Here is a 19,650-nt window from a genome sequence, read left to right as displayed (position 1 = left end):
CACTCGCTGAACGAGAGGCGTCTCCCTGAGCCCCCAGCCTGGCTGGCGGGGCAGCCTCGCCCCAGATGGCAATGGCCCCGGACAGGACGGGAATGAGAGTGGCTTTGGGGGCCGGGGCGGCAGCCTGATCATTGGCTGGCCCCAAGCCCGCTTATACCACGAGGCTAAAGTTAGGTTTTCAAGAGACTGGTGGGTCTAGTCTCTCCTTTCATCAGTCTCTTTGTCTTCCTCACTTTTTTGAATCATGAGGTGTTCTAGATCTAAGTATTGGATTGAAAATTATAAAAATAAGACTTTACAGGTACCTGGCTGGCTCAGTCCTACAGAATGAAACTCTTGTTTCTTGGGGTTAGGAGTTCAGCCCCCGTGTTTCATGTAGAGGTTACTTAAAAAAATAAAATATACCCCAAATTCAAAAAAATATATTAAAAGAAGACTTTAGAACAGGGATGCATATGAAGTTGACACGAACTTTTATTATAAAGCGCATTGGGCTGACTGGGTGAACACCTCCGGCAAGGATGGGTGTGAAAAGGCTCAACTGCGTGCACCCCATAAGCCCACGGTCCCCTCGAGGACACGCCTCTGGAGATGAGCCTCACCAGGGGACACCCCTATCTGGGGACAAGCAGTGCCCAGCGCCCATCCTAGGGCTCCGCATAGCAATCCTGACCTACACTGGGTGGAGGCGTGGGCTGGGGGGTCCCTGGTCCCCTCAGCTCACGGGCGCTCCGTTCCCCTCCCCACATGGTGACGTTGCACCTGCAGTCCACTCCACGTGTGGGGGTCGCTTCCCAAGCACGTAGCCCCCTTGGGCAAGGCCGTGCGTCTCGGATGGGCAACTCTCCCCAAAACACAAGTTAAGCGTGGTTTTAATAGGAGCCCACACACCCACTTCCCAGGGCCCCCTTCTGCAGCCCACTGCCATGCCCTCTGGACACCCCAATCAGGCCCAACAGCCTCTTCCTAAGAGTAACAACCTTTGCTGCTTTGAGTATTCAGCCGTTCTCCTGAAGACACTCTTGGAGCCCCAGGTGCACCCCTCCTAGCGCCCACGGGCTCCCAGCCCTACGTCCCTGAGCTGCCATCAGGTGGTGGAAGGAAGGCTTCCTGAAGCTCTGTGCCAGCTGCTTGGGTTAGAGTCCCAGGGCCAGCCACAGCCGGCCACCGGCTCCTCTAGGGGTGCAGGCTTGAGATGAGCGAGCAGAGGTGCCAGCTGGGCCCCTGCCTGGTCGAGCTTCCAAATTCTCCACTTCTCCCCTCAGCTCTCGGATTTGAGACCCACGTATGTAACACGCACACACCTCGACTGAGGACAGCTCCGAGGAGCAGTTTCTGTTCTCAGACTTGGGGAGCTGCTCCGGGGGCTCCCTCACCAGTGCATTGCCTCTCCCTCCCACCAGCACACTGCCTGTGTACAGCCTCTGCAGTGTCCAGCCAGCACGCGGGGCGGTGGGGGTGTGGACCGCAGACCCAGCCCCCGCCCTCCACGAGAGCTCTGGGCAGCAGCTCCCCAGACAGTCCCTGAAGGCCCCGGGCACCTCCGGGTCCCAGACCACCCGCAGGACTGAGCCCAGAGCGGGGCAGTGACACACCAACACTTGCCTCCCTCTCTCCAGCTGGGCCACTCGGAAGCCCAATTCCTGGGGCTGTGGGAAGCCGCTCCTTCGTCACGCCCCTGGCAGTGCTGGAGGGATGGAAAAGCCTTGGAGGGCACTAAGGCACTGTGGGATTGTCCTGGTGTGGCTGTCAGTGCCGCAGGCCAGTGCCGAGGAGGTGGCGTGGCTCTGGGCCCTGGGGCTGGACCGAGTGGGCTGTGGCTGGTCTGGGGAGCTCATTCAGCCATTGGTCAAATCACCAGGGCCCAGAAAGGCTAGAAGGTTGCCAACCCCACAGAATAGGTGTGATTTTGGAATGGAATCTTCCTAAGGAAAACTAACAATCCCAGTGGAACAGAAATCTACACTCCCTGCTGCACCCGGAACGTCCGGTCCCCCGAGTGCCGGGCACCATCCTCCCTTCCCAGCCGACACAGCCAACCTCCAAGACCGGCCCCAGGCTGGGGGAGGGGGTGGTGGTGAGACGCCACCCTGGCTCCCATGAGGGGTATCTGTAAAAATGGACTTAATGTGCTAAACACCAAAACTGAGTGGGGTGCTTCCCCATGGAGACGATCACATGGCTGTAGCACGGGAGCCACAAAGCACCAGGGCTCCAGACTGACAGGAGTGCTGGACCCTCGTCCAGGGCACGTGACGGGCCCCTGGGGAGGAGGGCCAGAGGTACAGACAGGCACAGGGCTGAAGATCTCAGCTCTCAAAGGCTGGGGCGGGAACGCCGACAGCTGCCCTGTTAAGTGCGCGGTGTCGTGTGTGCAGCAAGGACCCTGGCTAGAACCACAGACCCCACGAGTGTGCTTGTCCAGGGAGGTGTATGAGCCCGAGGCCTCTCTTCTAGCTCCCCCCTCAGGAGATGGGGGACCAGTGAGCAGAACGACCCTTCACCAACAGAGCCCCTCCAAGCCAGCCCGTGCTGGGGTCCCTGGAACCCCCTGAGCCATAGGGTGGGCCACCTCTGGGGAGGGGAGGAGAGGAGATGGAAAAACTGTGTGTCCCCTCCCTCCAAGTGCAGCAGGAGAACAGCCACTGGGGGGCCACTTGGGCTGGCTTGGTCACACCCCGTCCTCGGGGACTGCGGGAGAAGGACCAATGCCTCCCAGCCTCCGGGCCATGCTGATCAGTGAGCGCAGCTGCACCAGCTTCGGTGGCCCCACCTCCCGGGGGTCCTGGTTCTCCAGCCACCGAAGAGCTGTCTCTAGTCCCCGCACCGCCTCCCCAGCAGTGGGCACCGCGGCCTCCTCCTCCTCCTCTCCACCCCCCATGACAGAGGGTAGGCTGGCGGGGGGTGGAGGGGCAGCAGGGGCCAGCACCGGGGGCCGGCCAGGGCCTGCCTCCTCTCTGCAGCTGTCCGGCAGCCCCCCGTCATCGTCCAGATGCAGCCACTTGGCCACTTCCTCGGGCGCCAGGCGCTTGTAGGCCAGGGCCGCCAGGTGCGTGAGGTCGCTGAGCACCCGGCTGTGCTCCGCGGCCTCCTCGGCCTGGCCCGCTGGCTGCCCAACACACTCCTCGCTGGGCCGAGGCTCGAAGGCCGCCCGCAAGCCGAGAAGCCAGCACCGCTCAATGCTGCCAGCCTGCACCAGGTCCCAGGAGAGGCCGGCCAGGTACAACATGTCCTTGAGCATGAAGCTGCGCATAAAGTCCAACGGGGAGCCCCCCGCACAAGACACAGCTAGCCTCAACAGCTCCCGCTTGTACAGCTGCTTGAAGGCGGCCACCACTCCCTGCTCCAGGGGAGCAGGGATGTGTGCCCGGCTGCTGCCCTTGGACAGGAACAGCACCCGCACGGCACCATCCGGGGTCTGCAGCTCTTCTGGGGAGCTGAGGGGCTCAGGCCGACACCGCCTGAGGGCCTCCTCATTCTCCTCCAGGGCGGGCGTCCTGGCAGCCGGGCTTGGGCAGGGCGGGTGGGCCACCAGCAGCACAGCCCTCTGCTGCAGGCAGCTGCGGCGCAGGTAGCGCCTCACGCCAGGGACGAACTCCTCGAAGAACCAGCCCCGCAGCAGTGGGCGACTCAGCCAGGCGTCCGGGCTGTAGCGGTAAGAGGCTGGGAACTTGTCCTGGTTGTGGTGGCGCAGGCTGGGCGGGTCTGGCAGCTGCCCGATGACCAGCGGCTTCAGCTTGTGGCTGCCGGTCAGGTTGGCGGCCAGCAGCACTGTCACCCGGTCGCCCCGCCAGCGGCGGCCGCAGCCCCCCGCGCCGGGGTCTCCCGCGCCCAGGGGCGCGGCCTGCTCCGGAAGCAGCTTCCAGTAGAGGCCAGTGACGTTCGCGTTGTAGATCTGTTCGTCTCCGTAGCCGCCCTCGGCGGGGGGCGGCGGGGCCGGGGCCCGCTCGGGCAGGGGGCCGGAGCTGGAGCCGGGGGGCTGCGCGGGCTCCTGCTTGACGGGCGGGCCGGGCGCGGGGCCCGCGGCCAGAGGCTCGGCCTCGCCATAGATGCGCTGGCTGGAGATGCCGTGGCGCTTCTGCCAGCGCCAGAACCAGCCGTGGCTGGCCTTGAAGGTGCACTCGGGCCCGTAGATCTGGCGCGCGAAGGCCTCGGCCTGAGCCTGGATGAGCGGCCCTGACAGCGGCACGCCGTGCTGGCGCAGCGCCAGGAACCACGAGTAGACGGCGCGGTCGATCTCCTCCTCGTTGGCCAGCCGCATCTTCTTGCGCTGCGTGCCCACCTCTCCGCCCAGCTGCTCCAGGAACCAGCGCAGCTTGGGCTCGTCCTTGAGCCAGCCGCGCAGCGTGCCGCCCGGCACGCCGAAGTCTCGGCACACGCTGGCCTGCCGCTCGCCGCCCTTGACGCGCTCGATGGCCTGGAGCTTGTCCTTGATGGAGTAGGCCTTGCGGAAGGCCATCTTCACGGCCACGCGGGGCCGCGGCCCGGGCGCGGGGGGCGGCGGCCTCACGGCGGGAGCCGGGGTGGGTGCGGTGAGCCGCGGCGGCTGCGCGGGGCGCCCGGGCAGGGGATGGCGGCCGCGGCGCGGGGCTGGGCCGGTCGGGGGGCCCGCGGGGTACATGGCGGCTGCGGCGGCAGCGGAGGCGGGGGCGCGGGGGCCACACGCCGGCCCGGCCGGCCGCGCGGGGCGGGGCGCTGGGGGCGGGGCCGGCCGGGCCCTCCCCTTTGTCTCGCCAGCTCCGGGGGCGCAGGCGCGCTGGCCCGGCCACCCAGCCCCGCCCCGTGCGTCGCCCAGCCCCGCCCCGCGCCGCGCCGCGCGCCGTCCGGCGCGTGCCGGCTCAGCAGCCCCGCCCCACCCCGGCGAGCCCACTGCACCGGTAGCGCAGGGGTGCGGACGAGCTGCCGTCCTGTTCGCGGCTGCTAGCTCCAGCTTCTCTGGGAAACTGCGAGCCCCGTGGTGACTCCCACTGGCTTCTGTCTTTGCAGCCGCGGGGAGCGTTGCGTCGCGCGGAGGGCTGTGACGGCCAGGCGGGACGTGCGCGGGAGCCGCTTCCCCTGCCGCGGCGCGTGGTGCATCCCTCTGCTTCATTTCCCGTGCGCGGCCGGGGCGACTCTCCCTTTCCTCCACCGTCGCACGCCACGAGCCCTCCTTCTTGGTCGCCGCGTCCTTGGCTGGCGTGAGTACCGCAGCCCGCGCCCGCAGGAGCGGCACGCGCCGCGGAGGGGCCGGGGCGGGGGCGGGGCGGGCGCCCGAGCCGGGGCGTTAGTGCGGCCGGGGTGCCGGCGTAGGGACGGTGGGACGAGCGCGGCGCTAGGGGCGGGCGCAGGGGGGCGGGGCGCGCGGGCCACGTGGCCGGCGGGACCCCGACTGCGGTCCCGGCGGGAAGGTGGCGGCCGGGAGGCCGGGGACCGCGTGGGCCCCTCGGTCTCGGTTGGTCCCGGTCCTGTAGCCCTTCTTTTGTCGGGCACGCGTCTGTTAAGCACCTGCTGCACGCCGGTTCTGGGCCAGCGGGACAGGCTCGGGCCCAGCCCTCGCGGAGCCTTGAGGGTTCGTAAGCGCGGGAAAGAATAAGGGAGTGACTGCTGAGTGACTGTTGAGTGACTCAGAAGAAATCCTTAGGGTTCTCGGAGTGCTCGGGAGTCCTGACTTGGATAAGGGTCCCGGCAGGAGGCGACGTTGAAGCCGGTCTCTGTAGGGGTGGGTGACGTCTTCCCGAGAAATGGGCACCGTGATTGGAAGGAAGAAGGGGGCCAAAGGAGTGGAGTGGGGTGGAGGCTTGCGTGAATGAAGGGCCACCCTTCAACAAGACAAATATTTGTCCGGCTAAGCTTTGGGGTGATCCCTGCCAGAAGGGGAACACCTCTTCAAATTGACTCTGGCGTGTATCTTCTCTGAGGGCTCAGGCTTGGCCCGGGGGCGGGGAGGGACACTCTCAGGACGCTTCTGCATGGGCAGCTCTGACACCGCAGCCTTCTCTGGGTACCCTGAGCCTGGCTGAGCCGCCAGTGAGCTGGCTCACGTGGGATTCGAGCGTTCCTGTGCCCTGCCCTGTGAACAGGGAGTCCCAAGAAAGTGTCATCTTGCAGAGTGACTGGCACCCGAGCTGAGGAGCAGGCTTTTTCCGTCACCTCTATGGGGGCAGTCAGTGTTCTGGGCCTCATGCCAGTCCTGGGAAGAGCCTTTTACTGGCCAGAGACAACTGCCCTCTGGAGGATCCTGGTGCAGGGCCACCCCCTCCCCCTCAGCTTTGCCCCTGCGGAGCAGGGTGAGGCTGCCAGGGTTCGGCACAAGTGGGCAAATGTGCTTGAGCAGCGTTTCCGTGAAAGAAGTGTCCTTGCAGGAACGTGTGTGCGCGCGTTTGAAGATTGACCAGAAAAATACCTCCAGCAAGTTGTGCGTTGGTGTCGTCTTTTGGGGTTCCGCAGGCAGGAAATGCTGGCGAGCGTATCTGTTGAGCCTCCGCCCCGCACCAGTATTTTAAGGTGACAGGTGTGTGGTCAAAGCAGGTGGCAGCATGGCATTGAAGCTCCGTGCAGGCGATGGAGGGAGACACGGATCCCGGGCTCTTCGCCTCCCTGACTCGGGGGCCTCCCTTCTCCGCTCAGTCCTCCAGCTGTGTGAGGCCCGTGTGCACAGAAGGGTTGAGGAAGCACGTGCAGTCCTTGGGGTCACCCCGAGGGAAGGGGGCATAGGCCCGGCTGGTTAGGTTAGACGGATCTGGTAGGCTGTGGCATCTGAGGCGCGGACATCGTTGAGCCTGCCCCGGGGTGACCTAGGTAGCTGTGGTGTGAGCCTGGAATCTGAGGGCTTGGGGCCCCCTTTCTGCTGCCAGGACAAGCCGGTACTTCTAAGCGGGGCTGACATCAGGAGTCAGGTTGGGAAGCATGTGGGGCTGTGGAGTGCCCCCTGCAAGAGTCAGGTGGCATCACCCCCGTGCACGTGGAGACGTGCCGTTGGGTAAATTTACCCCTCCGTGTGCCTTCCCCCCGTGACTCACGGTTCCAGGTGTCACAGCGCTCTCAGACATCGCAGGTACGGCAGGCTTTGTCGCGAGGAAGACGGAGCTGGCCTGCAGACCCCGCCCCCCATTCACCTCTGTGGGTTCCCCCTTCCCCTGGAAGGGGCGCAGACCTTTGCCCTCTGGGTGGACAACTGGGGGGCTGGTCCGGGGGTGTGGCTGTGATGGGGTGGTGTCCAGGGGAAGGTATTGTTGGAGGGCAGAGTCTGGCGAGGGGCCAGTTCCTCCCAGAAACCTACCCCATTCCGCTAGGCCCCAAGAGACTTACAGGCCCTGGCACCTTGTGGGCACAGTGCCGGGGGCCACATCCTCGCCTTCCGTCCAGCCAAGGGTGTGCTGTGGGGGCCGCTGCCAGGGCCGCTGTAAGACCTGCCCTCCCAGCTCACGTGCTTTGGAGCACGTCTCCACGGGGGTGCTGGGACCGGTTGCAGGGGAGGGGTCGTCTGTGGCCAGGACCAGCTCTCCTACATGGCTCACCTCACCACCGTCCCTGGTGGCTAGGTGGGGCATGGCCCCTGAGTACCCCCTCCCGTGGGCGAGGTCTCAGCCTGCCTGAGGCGGGGGGGCGAAGTCTTGGTCACGGGCAGCCCAGCTGGGCCCTGCAGTGAGCAAGCAAGTAGATGATGGCAGCAGGCAGGGACACCTGGGGCCCCCTCCTCCCGGGTCTTCGCTCTGCTGTTCTGGGGCCTTGTTCCTCATGCATCCCTGTTATGGAGCCAATGCTGTGTGTGTGGAGAGAGCACGGGAGAGAGAGGAGGGTCCCCACTCTGGCTGGAGGCTCGGATGTTCGTGTTCTCAACGGGGATCATTTAAACTCAGATTTGCTTTTCTACCAGAGAGAGGGGTTTTCAGTTCAGCAGGTCCTCGTGGGACGTGGAGCGCTCGGAGAGCGGGGAGATTGAGGCAGTAAAGGTGGGGGACACTCTGCCGCCTGTCCTGGGAGATGGAGAGGCCGGGGGCAGGAGAACCCGGCTGCCTGGTCCTGCGGCAAGTGTCCCCGGAGTGCTGTTGGCCTGTCACCACACCGGCTTCACTGCCAGCAGGGCGGCTCACCGCCATGTGTGCAGGGCGGCTGCCCGGGGCCTGCTGTGTGCTCCTGGGGGGCAGCTCCCTGTCCTCGCGCCAGTGTCCTTGTGTCTGCCGCACCCGCGGGCACCTTGGACGTCCCTGTCAGTGACCTGGGGCAGACGCGGGGGCCAAGGGCCCTGGCTGGCAGATCTCTGGGTTCCGGTGAGTGAGCAGCTGGGGGGGCTCCGGGTGCAGGGCGGGCAGGGCTGTCCGCCGTGCCCTGCAGGCTTTCTCAGAGATGGCTTCGTCTGCGTGTGGCTTCCTCGGCTCCTGGACTGCTACCTCTGTCGGAGTTGGGGCGGGGCACTTAGTGTTTCTGGCCCGTTTTCCCATCTGTGAAGGGACTGAAAGCCCTGTCCTTTTGTGAACACCGTGGGGGCTTTGTGTCTTTGTTCACGTGTGGAGCGGTGGCGGCTCCCTGCCCCAGCGTGGGCTCCAGGGCTGCTGGGCCCCATGGATGGTCCTGGTTGTCTCGTGCCTTGTCCGGCAGCCCTGGACTTAGGGCAGCACGACAGCGGGGCCAGGTAGGGATCCCGTCGACAGCTGCACGTGGCAGTGGGGGCACTGAGTGCTGGCTCCTCTCCCCCCAGAGGGCTTGTGCTGGAGTGTGGAGCGGGTGGGAGCGGTGCTCAGATGGGCTTGCCCAGTCCAGCTAGTGCGAACCGTAGGAACTGCTCATTTTGTGGGGCGGGGGGGGTGGGGGGGGTGCTGTCCCGAGTGGGTGGACTTGGTCGCCTTAGGGGATTTGGGTGGTGGGTCTTTGGTGCTCATCTTCAGTTTGCTCGGCCAAACCTCGTGCCACCTTTCCAAGCACCTTCTGCAAAGACCTTCCAGCCGCTGTGCTGCCCTGACTGCCTCTAACCTTGCTGCTTTCTCTTCATGCCATCCTAGGAGACCAGAGGGAAAGTAAGTACCCACCTGTCCCGTGCCCGGTGTTCCCTTCACCTCAGCCAGGGAGCCCCTGGCCCACAGCGTACGAGGCATCCCGGCGCCTGTGCAGGGCCCGGCTTGGCCAGGCCGCCAGGCCTTACTTTCCTTGTCTGCAACACAAAGGAGTTGGCTTTGCTGTCGTTGGGCTTTGATCCTGCCAGGCAGGGCAGCGCGTGGGTGTCTCAGTGCATCCCTGGGTTGAGCCAGGTTGTGCCTGTGGTGGGGGGCACTCCCCGAGCAGGCCGGGGCTGGCGTGCTGGCCCTCCCCTCTGGGCAGAGGACACCGGGGACACCCCCTGCCACAGGCCACACCCCTTGTTCTTGAGAAATCTTCAGAAGCAGTCTCTCCCCGCCTCCCCCCAGGTGTGGCCCCCAGAGCTCTGAGCAGGGCCTGATCTGATGTCAGGAGACAAGGACAGCCTTTAGGTCAGTAGGTTCCAACAGGACTTCACCAGTGGGGCGTCAGCCTAGTGGAGCTCAAGGGGCTGAACCAAGCGAGCCCTGGGCTCCTCTGCTGAGGGTCTGCTGGGGGCTCGTTGCCAGAAAGTTTGAAGGGCGGACAAGCCCTGCCTGATTGGCCTGCAGTCCCCTCAGGGACAGTGGGTGATGTCACAATGCCTTGCCTCTTGAGCACACGCTCCCCGCCTCTCACCACTGCCTCTGTTGTCAGCCTGGCCTTGGTAAGGACTGCTGCCGGCCTGGGGAGGAAGGCACAAGGGGGCGTCCCAGGGGTCTCTCCAGGCCTGGGGCTTCCGTCCTGTGGCTTGTGCCATTAGAGGCCCCCAACACGTCCCTTCACAGTTCAAGGGGGAATCTTCCCCCACGTCTTGAGTGGACGCGGCGCTTACACAGCCGGCATGTCCCACGGGGTCATTAGAATCAGGTTTCAGTTTTGTTTCGGGGTGTCAGGAAAGGGATGTCGATGCTGCTGCAGGTGACGGGAAAGGTTTGCCGCCTTCCCTCTGGAGACCTGGTCTCCTGGAGACAGGGCCCAGCAGGTGCGTCCCCCCACGTAGGCTACTGACTGACCCCGCAGAAGCTGGGATGGTCCTGGGTGTTGGTCATCTGGCGTGGGCGCTTCTGCTTTGGGGAGCAGGGGCCAGAGTCCAGCCTGTGTCCGGACAGGATCTCTGCCAGCTACAGCCATTCCTCTAGAACAGGCCTGTGGAGTGTGAGCTCAGACCACTGGGCACGTCTTAAGAGCAGACTGGCTACTGGGGCTTTCTGGGCTTGAGCCGTTTCTGGCCAGAGGCTGCAGAGGCGGTGGCAGTGGTGGCCCAGACTCCTCTATTCAGATGACCGTGGTCTCCAGACTGGAGGGGACACCACCTCTATTGAAGAGGCTGAGGTTCTCGGCAAGGGTTTGTCCACAGTGGCAGATGGGACACACAGTTCCCCACCTGCCTCCCTCTGTTCTAGGGATGGGGCCCCTCACATCAAATGGTTCTGTGACTAGAGGCGGGTGCCCTAATGACCCCGGGGCCCAGAGTTTCCCACGTGGTCCCTCCTGTATTGCGGGTGCGCCCAGAGGTGGCTGTGGCTGACCCGGAGCCTGCTTCTCACTTGCTGCCTGAGCCGCCAGGCTCCTTCTCTTCCGGATGGTCACTAGCATCCTCCCTGTGTCTCCCCCAGCGTGGCCCCTGCAGGGCCGGGCCCTCCACCCTGTGCTCCCAGCTGCTCCCCGAGACACTAACCCTTGTCTGAGACCCTTGCCAGCTCCCCTTGGAGCATGCCGCTGCAGGCGGTGGTGTGGCTGCGGCAGGGGTATGCCGCCACGGGGCAAGGTCCCCGGGGTGGCCTGGCCGTGATGGGGCTGGCCTGGGAGACTGCCGCGTATACTTCTAGAAAGCGGAAGCACCAGTGCCTCAGGCAAGGTGGCCAGATTCAGCAAAGTCAAAGGACGTCCTGTTAAAATCCTAGATGAACGACGAATGACCCTTCAGTGTAAAGGTCTTAAATATTTCGTGGGACGTGTTTATTCTAAGAGTTATTTGTTGTTTATGTATCAGTCAAGTTACCTGGGTATGGTGTGTATTTCATTTGGCAACCCCCTGTGGAGGCTCTATGGGAGAAGGCTTCTGTGGTTGAAGAAGTTTGGAAACCGTTCTCTAGACCCCTCTGGAGAGCCCGGGCGCATTAGGAAAGATTAGCTTTACAGCTAAAAGAACGCATACGTACGCACATGCATGCACGTAATTGCTTATTGCTTTACTGAGCTTCCCGTGGACTTGACTTCGGGTCCTTGCTTGTGTCTTCCTGGCACCCCCATCGGGGAGCACTCCCAGGCCCGGCCGGCCCTGAAAGTCAGGCTGAGGAGGGGGGCGGGGCGCCATCCCCATGGCCCGCGGTGTTGCAACTGCCTTCTTGTGCTTGCTTTTTAACGCTGTGCGGAAGATGAGGAGCGGGAGAGCTGCCTGTGCCCTGGAGACCGTCTGGGAGGACAAGCAGAAGTATGGGGAAGCCGAGCGGCGTTTCTACGAGCACGAGGCCACACGAGCCGCCGCCACCCAGCAGCTCCTGGCTGAAGCGCCAGCCGTGAACGGGCCTGGGCGGGAGGACGCCGAGGAGGCAGACGCCCCTGACAGCGGCAGCAGGAGCGACCCCAGGAGGAGCCACGACGGAAAGAAGACTCTGCAGAAGAAAAGGAAGCGCTCACCAAAGAGCTGGTTCGGCCAGGCAGACCTGGCCCTCGTGGGCCTCTCGGCCGACCACGTGTGGCTGGACAAGCCAATGTTCGACCAGGCAGAGAGCTCCTATCGCCAGAGGCTGGCGGATGCGGCTGCCCAGGCGGCCCAGCGGGTTGCCCTGGTCCCCCGAGGCCCCTGCACCCACGGAAGCCAGGTGGCCTGCCACCATGTGACCTGGGGCATCTGGGTCAATAAGTCGTCCTTCGACCAGGCCGAGCGGGCGTTCGTGGAGCGGTCGCAGGCCTCGCTGTTGGCCGCGGAGGGGAGTGGCAGGCGGGGGGCTTCTGACACGGGCCAGCAGGCAGCTGCCCCCGATCTGGCTCTCGCCCGCCAGCCTGGCCCGCTGGCCAACGGCCAACCCCCGCTGGGCAGTCTGCAGGCGCTGGTGCAGGAGGTGTGGCTGGAGAAGCCCCAGTACGACGCGGCAGAGAGGGGCTTCTACGAGGCCATGTTCGACGGCCACCCTCCCGGGAAGGTGCGCCTGCAGGAGCGAGCCGGCCAGGCTGAGGGGGCCAGGCGGGGCCGCAGAGACCGGCGAGGCCGAAACGCCGTGGGAAGCAAACGGGTCGGGCCTCGGCGGGTTGACGGGGAGGCCTCCTCTGCCCTGCCCTACTGGTATCTCCTGCACAAAGATGCCGAGGCCCCCTGGCTCAGCAAGCCCACCTATGACAGCGCAGAGTGCCGCCATCATGCCGCAGAGGCCCTGCGAGTGGCCTGGCGCCTCGAAGCTGCATCCCTGGCTCACCGACCTGGTGCCCGGTCTGGCCCGACCGTGTCCAGCCTGAGACCCAAGTAGGAGAAACCTGCCGCGTGGGTTCCCGGCCCGGGCTTCCCTGGGCTGGGCCCCTGGCTGCTCTTCTCCCCACCCCCCCTCGCCCTGGCACGGCTCTCTCCCCAGCACTCCTGGACCCGGCTAAGTTGGATGCAGGAGTGGGTTGGGCAGAGGTAGCTTTCTGTTCCTGGGGCAGTGCAGCCTCCAGGGCCACCTCTTGGGGTTCACAAGGTTTGGGGCTGTCGAGGGAGGAAAGGGGTTAGCACAGAGCAGACTGTGCTTGGGTAGGGTTTCCCTTTCTGCCGGGCAACTCCCGGTGCCCCTGGCTGTCGCAGGGCAGGGCAGGGCCAGTGTTAGAGGCTTCTGGCCCGAGCCCTGCTGAGGAAGACGCGGGAGCTGGCCCGTCCCTCCTGCCCCTTCTGTCCGTCCTCCCCTACCTCCCGTTCCACAGTCACCTCCAGGGAGCGGTGAGTGTCTCAGGCACACCAGCGTGCTGTCAGTCGAGTGGCCTATGTCTGAGGGACACCTACTGCATGAGGCTCACTTGCCTTCGGCCCCAGGATGCTTCCATGCAACACCGGTGTCTGGACGCCAGGATCTGGAGAAGGGCAGGGGGAGAGGCAGGCGGCCGGGCAAACTGCAAGCGTGGCAGCGGGAGGGTCCGGGGCGTGGGTGGCCGTGCGGAAGGCCGGGCCCGAGGGAGCGGTGCCACCCTGGGCCCCACATGCCCATCAGCAGCCTGTTAGCTCGGTGTGAGCGGCGGGGTGTGGGAACCCGTGTGCAGGAGCGTCCCTGTCAGCAGCCTAGGGTGAGTGTGGAGCCAAAAGTGTTCACGGTGGCCTGGCTGCACCTGATGGCTGTGTGGGGGTGGGTGGAGGAGAGTCACGGGGCCCGGCTCCTTTCCTGACACCAGGGGCGCACTCGGTGTGGTCCAGTGATAGCCTGGGGCCCTTGGCACAGAGGATTGGTAAGATCGGGTCCGTTTCCGTCACCGTTGCTCAGGAACGGGAGGGGCCGTGCCAGGTGGAGGGCGGTGGGCACAGCCGTGCGGCTCCCGCTCTAGAGCAGCAGTTCTCAAACTTCAGGTCTCTGGACCTCACACGGTTTTGGTGCTGTTGATTTTTGTCACGTTAGCAATTAAAATAGAAACGCGGTAGTTCTTCAGTCATTGAATAAGAAGTCGATCACGCGTTAACATAACCACTTGTTCCTATGGGCAGCAGTGTTCCCAAGACAAAAAAATGCAGTGAGCAGAGCGGCCTTATTCGACATTTTTGCAAATCTTAGTGGCTTGTTTAACCAGGAGGCACCCGGTTTGTCACACTTTCTTCTGCACTCAGTCTGTTGGTGTGTATTGTCCGACGGACATAATTGTGCCTGGCACAAACGTGTAGTTAGACAGGGAGGACCCCGGGGACCCTCAGGGGCTCCTCACCACACTTTGAGAACCAAAGGGGCGGGAGCCGGGAGTTGGGGGGGATGCGGATTACAGACTTGGTTCGGGCAGTGCCAAGGCACCTGTGCTCCGACCTGGACCCCTCGTCACCTTGCACCCTTGGTGTCTGGGCCGTTGTGGGGCACTCACGCAGGCCAGGCCTGGGGCCTTAGGGCACGTACCCTCTCCTCCCAGCCACGCTGTCTCAGTCTCGCCTTCCCTTCCCAACAGGAAAATGGCTACAAACTTCCTAGCGCACGAGAAGATCTGGTTCGACAAGTTCAAATACGATGATGCAGAGAGGCAGTTCTATGAGCGGATGAACGGGCCCGTGGCTGGCTCCTCGCGCCAGGTGGGGGCTGCCCTCGGGGCACCGGGGGACTGTGCCAGCACGGGGTGGGGGCGGGCAGAGGCACGTTCGGCCCCAGCGGCTCTGCTCCAGGCGCCGGTGGTGGGGTCTTTGCGGGCGCGTCCCTGGATCTGCTCGAGATGGGACGGGGCACCTCCGCCGTGTCAGACCAGCAGGCACACCGGTGCCCATCAGGATGGGGTGTGGGCCTCGGGGCCGTTGTCATAGCTCCTTGCCATCCCACTGAGCCTTCGGTTCTGTGCAGCTCTTGCTGTCTGTGAGGGTTCGTTCCTTTTTTTCCGCTAAAATTGTTCTAACGAAAAGAAAAAAGCTGTTCTTTCTGCACTGTCTATAGGAGAACGGTGCCAGTGTGATCCTCCGTGACATTGCCAGAGCCAGAGAGAACATCCAGAAATCCCTGGCTGGGGTGAGTACCTGCAGGCCCGCATCGGCACTGCTGCCCTCCGGCCTGGCTGCATGCCTCCCAGCCGCCCCAGTACCCCGGTACCGCTGTGCTCATTTGGGCCTTAGGAGCACGGTTGGGGCGGGGCGTCCAGCACGGTGTTCCCGCCCCAGCGGGCTTCGGTGACTCAGACTGCCACAGGAGCCGATGGCATCCATGCTGCTGCCCGGTGGTCACCCAGGACTCCCACCTGCCCTCACTCTGCCTGTTGCTGTGGCGCCATCCCCAGGCTGGGCCTGGAGGCCTCCTCCCCTGCTCTGCACTCTGTGTGGGGAGGAGTGGGAGAGGCCTTTTTCTCTTGCTTCCTAGGCCTTGCCTCCCTGGAGAGATGGGTTCACAGGATGGGAGTCCAAATGATAAAATTTGAGGCCCAGAGAGGGGCCGTCCAGCTGCGTTTGGCCCCCAGGTCCCAGATTGGGTCACAAGAGAGGAAAGCAGGTCCATGTTTAGCTTTGTCCCCAGCCTGGCTGGGCAGATGTCCCCAGGAGGAGACAGACCCGCTGCTCTGCCTTCTTAGTGAAGTCGAGACCTTGTCTTCTCTCTAGGACACATGGTGTCCTGTCCTTGAGGGTCGAGGATCAAGCAGAGTTCTGCTCCTAGAGACTTCAGGAGAGAATCCTTTCCTTGGCTTTTCCAATTTTGAGAAGCCGCCCACATTCCTTGGCCTGTGGTTCCTAGCCATCAGAGAGTCCTGATTGATGGCTGTTTCTGTTACGTTTCCTTCTCCTTTCCCTCTTGGGTACACGGAGCCTGGTGACGACGCTGAGCCCACCCACATAATCCAGGAGGATTTCCCCACCTCCAGAGCCTCCGCTTCATCACGTGCAAAGTCCTTTTTGCCATTTAGGTCACCTTTTTACAGGCTTGGGGACGACTACGTGGGCACCCCTGCCTGCCCAGCTACTTTGGCTATACTGGCTCTTGGGCCATAGGCTGGACAGCTGTGGGGGGGAGGGTCCCTGCTTGGGCCAGGCAGCCGTGGGGAGGAGCTGGCGCCAGGTGCGTGGGGTGCCAACCCCCAGGAGGCCAGGGTGCCCAGTGGCACTGAGGTTTCTGGGCCACAGGAGCCCCCCCTCTGGCCCTCAGGGGGCCCTGGATGTGTTGGGGTCGACCTCTGGCTCCGGGTCTTGGGGAAACCATGTAGGCCCGCTGGGAGGACTTGGGGGAGCCCCTGTGTGCTGGGGGTGGCACCGCTGGAGGCCAAAGCATCACAGACCAAGAGCTTAAATGGATTCCTTTCTCAGTCTGCAGGCTAGAAGTCCAAAGTCAAGGTGTGGGTAGGTTCTGAGGCCTCTCCTGGTTTTCCTTTGCCTTTACATTGTTTTTTGTGTGTTGTCTGTATCCAAACTTCGTTTTATAAGAACACCAGTCAGAATTCGGGCCACTCTCCCGACTTTGTTGTAACTGGATTAGCACCATAAAGACCCAGTTTCCAAACAAAAGCCCCTGTTCTGAGAGCGGCACGAAATTCAGAGGAGTATCGTTCAACTGCTAATGGACCGGGAAGGACCTTGCTGACCCAGGGACCTTGCTGACCCAGCCCCAACGCTTGGGTTTGGGCTCGATAGGGCTCAGCAGACACTGGGCCTTTAGAACCAAGGGGTTCCTGGGAACCGTGCGTGCTGCCAGGGACAGGGTCGGAGATGGGGTTGGAAAGGTCTGGATTCCAAACCCTGGCATGTGGCACTGTCCTCTGAGGCTACTGCGTGGCTGGCTCCTTGTGACCCACCGTCACAGGCTAGGATTAGGGTAGCCTAGGTCTGCCTTATTGAGGTTGGGGTTGGGAGGGGGTGCCTAGACTCCCTGGTGAACAGGAGGAGGATGGTCAGGGCCTCGAGGGAACAAGAAGGTCTGGATTTCATCCCTGTCTGATGGAAACTTTTGGAAAATCCTAGTGAGAACGGCATTGCAAGCTGGGGTGCTGAGGAAACAGGTGGAGAGGAGGCCATGTGGCCGCAGCCAAGGGTCGGGCGAGTCCAGCACGGGTCTCCTTTGGCAGGGAGGTGGGGGGGCTGGTTGGGTGTGGACACTCAAGTTGAGCTGAAAGGAGGGGAGTGGTGCCAGCCACCCCTGGTTCCAGTGCTCTGACCCCAGCTGCACGGCAGCATCCCGTTCCACCTTTGGCCAGCTCTACTAGGAGCCAGACAAGGGAGCTGCTGGGTCACGACGGGTAGCATTGCTCTCCGATCCCTGGGGCAAGGAAGCCAGGCACCTTTCTGCCTGTACTTCCTGGGGGTTTTTAGCTTGTCTGGGCTCCGGGGGTACATAGAACAGAGGAAGCCACGGGGCTCGTTCTGTGGCTGCTTGGCAGGTGGGCTCCGGGTCCAAGGTCTTCATAATTGGACACAGGGAGGGAGGGTAGGGACAGCGGCCCTCAGGGAAGGGCCAGGTACACTCCGTCCTCCTAGACCATTCTATCAGGGTGTGTAACTCGGGCGTGGACTGCGGCGCTGTGCTGAGGGGCTCCCTGGGTGGCACCGCTGGAGTTGGGTGATAGGGATTCCCGGTCAGGGAGGAATCAGAGGGAGGCTGGCAGGCAGGATGGGACCCCGGGTCACTCAAGCCTTTCAAGGGCAGGCTCGGTGAGCCAAATGGCAGGTGCGTGGCCTGGGGGAGGCAGGGTACTGCGCACGGAGTGGCCGCCCCCTGTAACGAGCACTCCGGACTCCCAGTGGCTCCTCAGCTGCTCTCCCAGCCTGCTTCCAGTTCCCAGCTGCGCTGCTGGGCCCTGCTCTGTGGCCCAGGCCGCCCCTGGTGCTTCCTCCCACCCGACTGTGGCTGTGGGCTCCGCAGTAGCTCCGTGCTGGGGCTGCCCTGGGCCCTGTGCCTTCCGCTTGGCCAAGGACGTCACTCACTGCTCTCCTGCTTACAGGGCCTCCTCCCACCCTCGGGTGCAGTGTCACGGGTGGACCCCGTGGGCTGACAGGAGCTGCTTCCTAGTGTCCAGCAGTTTTCCCACCTTTCTCGGGGCCCTGATTCTCAGTAGCTGTGACTGGGGGGAACCCTGGAAGCAGGCAGGGGTGCAGAGTCTCACTCTCCCCCTGCCTTGCAGAGCTCGGGCCCTGGGGCCTCCAGCGGGCCGGGCGGAGATCACAGTGAGCTCGCCACCCGGATCGCCAGCCTGGAAGTGGAGAATCAGAGCCTGCGAGGCGGTGAGGCCCTGGGCCTAACGGGTGGGGCACCGCACCCGGTCCCCGCCGTCTGACCAGCGGCCCCTTTGCTCCTGCAGTGGTGCAAGGTCTGCAGCAGGCTGTCTCCAAGCTGGAGGCCCGGCTGAGCGCACTGGAGAAGAGCTCACCCACCCACCGGGCTGCAGCCCCACAGACCCAGGTGCGCGCCCTTCTCGGGCCCTTTGGGGAGGGGGTGGGGGGGGGGTGTGTTCCTGTCCCCCTCCCCGCCGCAGCCTCTTAACCAGGGTGCAGAGCTGGGGCCCCGGGGGCGGGGCCCTCAGCCTCCCTCTCCCACGGCAGCACGTGTCCCCTATGCGCCAAGTGGAGCCCCCTGCCGGCAAGGCGGCCACCGCCGCAGAGGATGACGAGGACGATGCCATCGACCTGTTTGGCAGCGATGACGAGGAGGACAAGGAGGCAGCCCGGCTTCGGGAGGAGAGGCTGCGGCAGTACGCGGAGAAGAAGGCGGGGCGGCCCGCGCTGGTGGCCAAATCTTCCATCCTCTTGGACGTCAAGCCTGTGAGTGACCCCGCCCCCGGGCTCGCGGTGGGCTCAGCGAGCTGGCCGGGTTCAGCCGAGAGGAGAGCTGCCTGCCCTCTGTGCCCTGGGGGGCGAGGGCGAGGGCAGGGGCCGGTGAGGGGGGGGGGGCACTCCCTGGGGTCTGCAGCCTCCTGACCCAGCCTCTCCACCCCTTGATCTCCCAGTGGGATGACGAGACAGACATGGCCCAGCTGGAGGCCTGCGTGCGCTCCATCCAGTTAGACGGGCTGACCTGGGGGGGCTCCAAGCTGGTGCCCGTGGGCTATGGCATCCGCAAGCTGCAGATTCAGTGTGTGGTAGAGGACGACAAGGTGGGGACGGACCTGCTGGAGGAGGAGATCACCAAGTTCGAGGAGCACGTGAGTGGCAGGCCCCCAAGGGAACCCCTGGCCTGGCAGGGTGCTGGAGTGGGTGGCTGGGTCTTCGGGAACCAAGGCCCCACGTGACCGCGGGCCTCCCTCCTCCTCCTCCTCCTCCTCCTCCTCCTCAGGTGCAGAGTGTGGACATTGCTGCTTTCAACAAGATCTGAGCCCCAGCCTCCGGCCGTGGGGTGTGGGGCCCTCAGCCATTAAAGACTGAGATTCCACTCTGGCTCCTGTCCTGGTCTGGGCCCGGTGGGTGGGCACATTCAGGGAGCAGCACTGCTACACCCCAGGCCTCAGACGTGGCCCGCACCTCGGTCGTGTCCCACGCAGGCCCCTACACCCAGGAGCCCACGGCGCCAGTGCCGTCCTCCCCCTCTTTGGTTTCTCCACGGCACTCTTTTCTTTTTTCAAGTGTGTTTATTTTGAGTGAGTGGGGCTGAGTAGGGGAGGGACAGAGGGAGGCAGAGAATCCCAATCAGGTTCCGTGCTGTCAGCATGGAGTCCAAACCCAAGAACCTGATAGATCATGACCTGAGCTGACATCAAAAGTTGGACACTTAACCAACTGAGTCTCCCAGGTGCCCCATCTCTGCCGCATTTTGGTGTGTGACTGAACCCTGCCTGCCCTCTCCCCTCGCTTACAAGTGCCGCCGCGAACGGTTCAAGCTATTGAGGCAGAAACAGCATGCGTGGCTCCTTCCTTGTATGGATTGCTGGCCCTCCGAGGCCCCCGAGGCATCTCTACTCTGCCTTCTCTGGGTTCCATTCCCAGCCAAGCTGTCCCCATGGGGGCTAAAGTGTCTGCCTGAAACTGTCCAGGAACAAAGGTCCCAGTGGCTGACCGGGCCCTGC

At 63.9% G+C, this 19,650-nt stretch overlaps 2 protein-coding genes across 3 annotated transcripts; one reads left to right on the top strand and one right to left on the bottom strand.

The window, feature by feature from the left end:
• Window positions 1-456: 456 nt before the first annotated feature.
• On the bottom strand, window positions 457-5,175 carry TIGD5 (tigger transposable element derived 5). The gene has a single exon (XM_060611474.3). It carries the CDS (start codon window positions 5,087-5,089, stop codon window positions 2,672-2,674), a length of 2,418 nt encoding a protein of 805 aa, XP_060467457.1. The 5' UTR covers window positions 5,090-5,175; the 3' UTR covers window positions 457-2,671.
• EEF1D (eukaryotic translation elongation factor 1 delta) lies at window positions 5,077-19,019 on the top strand. 2 transcript variants are annotated; one of them, XM_060611483.3, is made up of 8 exons: window positions 5,077-5,177; window positions 14,143-14,263; window positions 14,616-14,687; window positions 17,776-17,875; window positions 17,953-18,053; window positions 18,194-18,412; window positions 18,598-18,792; window positions 18,924-19,019. In XM_060611483.3, the coding sequence occupies exons 2-8, from the start codon at window positions 14,147-14,149 to the stop codon at window positions 18,960-18,962; spliced, it is 843 nt and encodes a 280-aa protein (XP_060467466.1). In that variant the 5' UTR covers window positions 5,077-5,177; window positions 14,143-14,146; the 3' UTR covers window positions 18,963-19,019. The 2 variants fall into 2 exon arrangements, with proteins under 2 accessions (XP_060467466.1, XP_060467465.2); XM_060611482.3 differs by lacking the exon at window positions 5,077-5,177 and adding an exon at window positions 9,755-12,496.
• Window positions 19,020-19,650: the final 631 nt, after the last annotated feature.

Source organism: Panthera onca, chromosome F2 (assembly GCF_046562875.1).
Source record: "Panthera onca isolate mPanOnc1 chromosome F2, mPanOnc1 haplotype 2, whole genome shotgun sequence".
Classification (NCBI taxonomy): domain Eukaryota; kingdom Metazoa; phylum Chordata; class Mammalia; order Carnivora; family Felidae; genus Panthera; species Panthera onca.
This window is presented reverse-complemented; position numbering and strand designations above follow the sequence as displayed.

Bases quoted from the DNA above. Each gene is read 5' to 3' on its own strand.
- EEF1D (XM_060611482.3), top strand. From the start codon at position 11,355: ATGGCCCGCGGTGTTGCAACTGCCTTCTTGTGCTTGCTTTTTAACGCT. The intron at 17,876-17,952 runs GTGAGGCCCTGG...TTGCTCCTGCAG, and splicing joins GAATCAGAGCCTGCGAGGCG to TGGTGCAAGGTCTGCAGCAG. The intron at 18,054-18,193 runs GTGCGCGCCCTT...CTCCCACGGCAG, and splicing joins CTGCAGCCCCACAGACCCAG to CACGTGTCCCCTATGCGCCA.
- TIGD5 (XM_060611474.3), bottom strand. From the start codon at position 5,089: ATGAAGCAGAGGGATGCACCACGCGCCGCGGCAGGGGAAGCGGCTCCC.